The sequence below is a fragment of the Varroa jacobsoni genome, unplaced genomic scaffold (assembly GCF_002532875.2).
Source record: "Varroa jacobsoni isolate VJ856 unplaced genomic scaffold, vjacob_1.0 scaffold_302, whole genome shotgun sequence".
Taxonomy (NCBI): domain Eukaryota; kingdom Metazoa; phylum Arthropoda; class Arachnida; order Mesostigmata; family Varroidae; genus Varroa; species Varroa jacobsoni.
In genome coordinates, this window is record NW_019213204.1 from 1 (window position 1) to 6,673 (window position 6,673).

The window sequence follows — 6,673 nt, forward strand, 5'->3', positions numbered from 1 at the left end:
ATAATGCGTTTAAAAACACTAAAGCACCTCCATTGTTGCCAGCTGCTGCTGTCTATATTTAGCATGCTGCATCTCCAAATGACCGACAGTCCTTTTGCTCCAACTGGACTATAAAGCCAGCTTACTGGACGAGATATTCTGCCCATTCTTCGGTGGGCTCTTTCGGCGCCTCAACCCATCGAACTGGCACCGTCTGCCCCTCGGTACTTTCATAGGCATCCCACTGACGTCGCACGTCCACCAGTTCTTCTGCACTATGCAAGGGGATATGACGCTTTCCGCCAAAAAGGGCCACTTCGATATCCGGAACGCGGTTTGATTTTCCGTAATTCGTTTTTGCCTCTGCGATTTTTTTATTGTTACCGTCCATCGCTTCTTCTGCATTCAAATCTACAAGAAGACTTCTTAGTTTTTTCATAAGGTTTTCGAAAACGAGCGTGAACTTTGTTTCACCTGTTTTGCTGTATTTCCAAAAATGCCTCAACAGTAAACGCCTCCGAAGTTCATGCAACTTCTCTAGCCTACGAATTCGCATTTGAATCTCACTGATGAGCTTGTGTAGGTTTTTGTTGTCTAACTGCAAGCTTGTGTTATTAGATATGTCGGATGACCCTGTTCCTGTCGTTCGGTCCGTGGCTCCTAAAGGCTTACTATGGGGTATAAACTTAATTTCTTGCAATTCTACCATGTCTTCACGCTGTGTCGAATCACTAATGTTCCTTTGGTTTGAAGCTTCCTCGCTACTATCTGTGGCCTTGTAATCAGTTAGCATGATACCTTTATTAGTCGCATTCGGGTCCTTTGTCGATGTTAAATCTGTACGCAGCGCGAAATACCGAAGCCTGGCCTTCTTCTTGGCTGCCTTGCGGCGCTGTCGCCTTTTCCAGTTTCGATTTTGCCTCTTCGTATCGACTTCGCTTGGCGGATGGTCCATGACTTTTCAACTTGAACTTTTGTTAAAGGAATGGTTCAACGTAAAAGTTCCAGGGAGCTATGACGACAAGCTGCAGCGACTCCATCTACAAAGAGAAATAAGGAGAGTTTTACATATAATGTTTTATCTAGTAATGCTGCCAAATTAACTACTTTTTCAGCCTATGCAAAAATAGTCACCTCACTCGTATAAATTAACGTTTGCACAGAATATGCATTCTTCAAAAGAATACCCTTTGTCGTGGTTTAAGATTTTTGATGAACATTTATGGACAACATTATTTACATTTTTTTGGCATAATTATATCGAACTTCGTTCTAAAGATATTAAATCGACGTGTAGAATAACACCATTTATTCACGATTAATAAATAAATTACAGACCATAAGTCATCATCGATTAAAAAAAAATTAAAATAAATTACGGAAATTAGGAGATTAGGTTACCTAATAATACTCTATTCCATTAATATATAATATAACCTACTTTCTATTCTCTCTTGTCTTTCTTAACTTAAGATTAATATAAGTTGATTTCTTTACCTAATCTATAATCAAATATTTACCTCTAATTTGACTTGATTGTAAGTTGTTTAGGATACCGAATTCTCACCCGGGTTGGCTTTTGTATTCGCTTTTTATCGTATCCTACGATTGCTAAGGAAAAACGACAATTTGCATTAATTACAAGATTATCTTTTTATTATTACAAATGCTAATAATAATGGCTGTTTATCATTCAATTTTATAAAACCTTATCGAGTGATGGCCCTAATTTATCTATTTTTGCCGATCCAACACATTCCTCATTATCATATAGGACCACATGTTGCCCTGGAGTGATCGCTCGTTTAAAGTGACCAAGCTGAATTCTTATCACGTTGTCAGTATTTTCAACCAGACGGCATCGTGCCACTGGGTCGGTATGTTGCGTCTTAAAGTCCAGTGATCCTGTCCATCCGCGAAACTTTTCATTTATCCAATGAGGATTCTTTGCCTTGAAACTGTCGCATAAAAGCCTCGGATGCGAATGTCCCTTGCAAACCATGACATCGTTCCCTGGCGGTAATCCTGCGATGTAGTATGGCTTGCCCAAGGTTTCAATGCGAGCTCTTTGGCCTAGTGTCCAATGGTGTTTACCCGTATGCTTTCCGACGATCTTGCCACTATCTACATCAACAAAATTTCCTAGCTGCGGCTCAACGTAGTCGTCGATAAAGTTATAAAACTTTCGCCTGCCTATGAAACAGATACCCGTCGATTCCTTGCGATGCGCCAGTGAAGGCAAACCCATTTCAATGGCAATCTGCTTCACGCGCTTTTTAGGTAGTTCTCCTATAGGGAATTCAGTAAATTTCAACGCTTCTCTTTTAACAGCGGCCAGGAAAAATGTCTGATCTTTTCTGTGATCTAAGCCTCGCAGTAAATGCATTTGTTCTTTGTGCTCTCGTAGTCTCGCATAATGGCCAGTTGCTATTTTTTCTGCACCGAGTTTGTCCTGACAATATCGAAACATTCGATCGAATTTAATATGCCGGTTACATAAAACGTCCGGGTTTGGTGTAATGCCGGCACTGAAGTCAGCAATCATTGGCTCGAATACTTGCAGCCAGTACTCCTTCGAGAAATCGGCTGTGTGAAATTCCACATCAAAATGCGTAGCAATCTCCCGAGCGGATTTCAGATCTTGCGATAAGTCGCAGACGTTGTCTCCACCTTCGTTCCAATTCTTCATAAAGACTGCTTTGATAAGCCGGCGAGGCAGCCTTTTTAGGAGCAGGTGTAGACTCACCGCTGAATCGACCCCGCCAGACAGCGCGCATGCAATCATCTGAGGAGACATGAACAAAGAACGCAGTTGCTAAAACGAATCAAGAGTACCCTTTGATATCTGTTTTAATGATAACTCAGTTTGTTGCTTTGATAGTCTGCTTTTGATATCTAAAATAAATTTCACTTAAAGCGATATCCCAATCCAAAAATAGCTACTACTCAAGTAGTGGAAATGGCTTGATTAAGTACTGTAGCAATGCCTCTAAAAGCCTATGTTGAAATAATATCAAACAAGTGCTGAAGGAAGAGCAGAAACAGATAAAAATGAGAATTAACGGGGTTGTATTGCTGCAGTCAGAAAGCGCCGACTAAAGTCCCATACTACCATAGCAAATATCTAGAGATAAGACCCGGTATCTATAAAGGAGATTAATACCTTAATTTTATTAAAGAAAACCCTAAATGAACTTCGATTTCATTACCTACACATGAATTTTGTAAGTCTATGGAGCCCTATGTTACTAGTTTTTTTAACAATCAAAATGAACCTTTTGATAACATTCAGATGGGATAGACGGGCAGCAGCTGAATCAATAAACTTGGTAGATTTAGTTCTTGATGAAAAAGTACCTCTGTTTACTGAATTTAATGAGCCAAATGTGAATCAGCAACAGTTTAAGCCACAAAAGGCGAGTATATCTCCAATATTAAGTAGGCTTTAAGCAATCTAAAACTTAATTCTGCGTAGGAAATAGGCTGGTTGGCTAAGGAACTGGCATCTTTGAGTACCTCTTGTGTATGTATAAATGCACTTTCCTGTAATTTAAAGCGCATATAATAAATCAACAGTTTGTTTTGAATGAAATCGTATCGCGGACATGCTTTTTTTTACTGGCGGTATCTGGTACTGCTTTCAGGGTGTCACAAATAGCGAAATATCGGTAAAACTTCGTACATTCTATTGAATTCTTACAATAAGTTGAAAGTACAAGGGTACAAATACTGAAAAATTAAAATTTTACAGCCACCACCATGACCTCAACTTGCTAAGGTAACACCCATTTAATGATAATCACACAAAAATCATAATGATGGTGTCCCACCTTGACAGTAATTATCTATTTTAGGAAATGTATCGAATTTCAAGGAAATAATATAGTAATCTGTAACGGTGCTTTCTGTATCTATTGATAGCGGGCAGTCCAAAGGCTTATCATTTTTACAACTCTAAAAAGCTTAGTAAGCGCCCATATATGCTTATATAAAAGTATTAAATATACTTGGTACTTACTAACCACGCAATGTTGTACTTTCTAGGACGAACAAAGCTAACAAACATTCCTTAAAATGTAGTATGCACACTTTGTTTTGCTGCTATTATACACCCATCTCCCATGAATAGCACTCATGAAATAGAGTATAAACCATACCTCGTAAATCTTCCGTAGTTAAATTTCGATTCATTTTATTTATATGGCTTAATTGTCACAGTGGTGCCTCAGTTAACTAGCGGACAGGGAAAAGAGGGGGGAGGGGTATTTAGACGTTATGTTCGGAGTATAACTGGTTCAAATCCATTAGCACACGTTTATATGCAACCTGTGTTTCAATAAAAAAAGTACTTGGCCAATAGCTAGTTTATCGCCAAATAAACTTAAGGGCTTTAAGTATTCAAATTATATGTAGTTAACTACTAGAGTTTTTTTGAATTTGTCTTAAAAAATATTGAAACGACTAATATTTCTATTACGGCTTGCGCTGTATTGAGGCATACGAAACTCGACAATGGATTCGGTCTCTAGTTCAATAATTCAGATAATAATAACTCTTCATTTTGTCATTAAATTTTCTCTCATATCTAAAACCCTAGGTTTCTAAATAATTACATAGCTGCCTCTAAAATGTTTTTATTTCTCTGTGTAAAATATTTTAAAATAAAAGTTTGGCTAGTTTCTTATATTTTGACGATATTAGTTCTACTATATATGTTCTAGCTAATAATGTATATACGTGTAACGACCTGGTAGTGAAAAGGCACTTTTAACTCAGGTATATCGCTTCGAGTAGGATCCGAAGAAAGAAATCAACATAATTCAACATTCACAGAAAGTCACTTTGCGGCGATCAGTAAATAAAGTATCTGACGAAATAGAAAATTATTAACCACATGCGAATTTTCCGGTTCTAGTAAACTGCAAGAGTTTAAGAATATTTTAGTTTTCAAAGAGAATTTTATATAATCTTGCCAAGCTGTTGGACAAGTGAAGTACTAAACTCAAGTGTTATGTGGATAAAGCAAAATTACAGAATTGGTAAATGTAAATATTTGTTTAGATTACTTTATTTTTAAGTTATGTACGAAATCATTATTCGTTGCTCACCTGGGTTTTCGCTTATTGTGTCATGCTGAGGGCTCATTCTTCTGAAAAAGTGAACTCTTGAAGACCCCATCGAGGTTTTAGCAATGTATACAAACATTGCTTTAGGTCACTAACATCAACTAATACAGAAAATGTAATAAGAACCCCAAGAAACACAACACCTGTTAAATTCTCATGATACAACTACGAACAGTTTAATCTGTACCGTTATATTAGCAGCTTAACAAGATATTTGCTCCTCATTTTGTATGAATTGTGTTAAGTACACCTACATCAAAAAGGACATTTAAACTTTCCTTTGCATGTTAATAATATACTATGGAGTGAATTGCGTATTGAACAACCCAATATTATTTGAGACATTCCGGATTTATATTAACACAGTTATTATTCTGGTAAAGGTTTGCAGCGAGGCTTATAGATTTCAAAACTATACTCTGGCACATACGTATGAAGAATTTTATCCAGGACCTCAAGATCGAGTTAGGAAAGATCGTTTGTAGCAAAAAGCAGTAGTCACAATCCGCATTGCATAGGAAATACATACTTAGTAATTTTTATTATTCGACGAAGATCTCCTAATAAGTTGAGCGTCTTCATCTTACTGTATAATATATATATAACACTAATCTACAGATGTTTGTTTCCAAGGTGGGTAATAGTAAAACACCTTATTGTTCCACAATGCAATTTATGAGCTATAAACGGAAATTAGGAAAGTCGCGCAATGTTCAGAGGCCTTACGTTGTGTACTTATTATGGCACAAAAACTATGAGAAAATAGAGACAACTTAAATGGGTGGAGCATTCTTATTTCAATATAATAAGTTGCTAATAAAAAATGAAATCCAACAATTTTCTAACATAAGGGTACGGAAAAAGCATAACAGTTAAATAAAAACTAACTTCACGCAAATGAAAGCAATTTCCTAATTTAAATCCTTCTAAAAAACTATTCCCTTACCTTGCTTCTAGCTGGAGAATGGCATCGCATTAACTTGATGTTCTCACAAGAACTCAAGTCATACGATATTTAGTGCAATAGAACTGTTGCATGACAACCACTAACGAATTGCACGGATTATCCTTTAACAGGCTGTTGTACTTTTGACTTACTGACTTTCGCGTTTTACATCCGGTATTGTTTCTATTGACTCGCACGCGTTCGACAATCCTCACATGGCCAAAATATTCGACCCGCTAAACTAGCGGTGAGCTAGACCAGTGAGCTCCACAATATTTTGCTGTAGTTTACTCCAATCTTCATTCGCGTAGCGTCTAACAGAATACTCGCTCTATGGCTTAACTACACTATGATCCTGTTCAATATATTAAGATCAGTTAATAGCCAGAGTAAGTGCAAAAACAAGTTTCGGCTAATTCATTGAGACAGGTCTGCCCGCTAAATCGAGCGGGTCCTTCTTGCCTCACAGAGTCCTACTCTCCGCCATCGGAGTACCGTTAGCGCCGAGCGGGATCGCGCAGGATTTAAGAAATAAGCAGGTGTTGTGTGGTGATGTACGGCCCTGGGAAGGAGTCCAGGACGTCGATTTCAATCTCCTTGGACACAGGTGAGTGATCTCAGT

The 6,673-nt window shown here is 37.7% G+C and overlaps 1 protein-coding gene across 3 annotated transcripts; it reads right to left on the reverse strand.

Moving 5' to 3' along the window:
* Positions 1-1,613: 1,613 nt before the first annotated feature.
* On the reverse strand, positions 1,614-6,273 carry LOC111259181 (mitochondrial tRNA-specific 2-thiouridylase 1). 3 transcript variants are annotated; one of them, XM_086967775.1, is made up of 3 exons: positions 6,052-6,273; positions 5,088-5,128; positions 1,614-2,764 (listed from the first exon to the last, which is right to left on the reverse strand). In XM_086967775.1, the coding sequence occupies exon 3, from the start codon at positions 2,762-2,764 to the stop codon at positions 1,679-1,681; it is 1,086 nt and encodes a 361-aa protein (XP_086823901.1). In that variant the 5' UTR covers positions 5,088-5,128; positions 6,052-6,273; the 3' UTR covers positions 1,614-1,678. The 3 variants fall into 3 exon arrangements, with proteins under 3 accessions (XP_086823901.1, XP_022686716.1, XP_022686715.1); XM_022830981.2 differs by having other exon boundaries at positions 5,088-5,206; XM_022830980.2 differs by lacking the exon at positions 5,088-5,128.
* Positions 6,274-6,673: the final 400 nt, after the last annotated feature.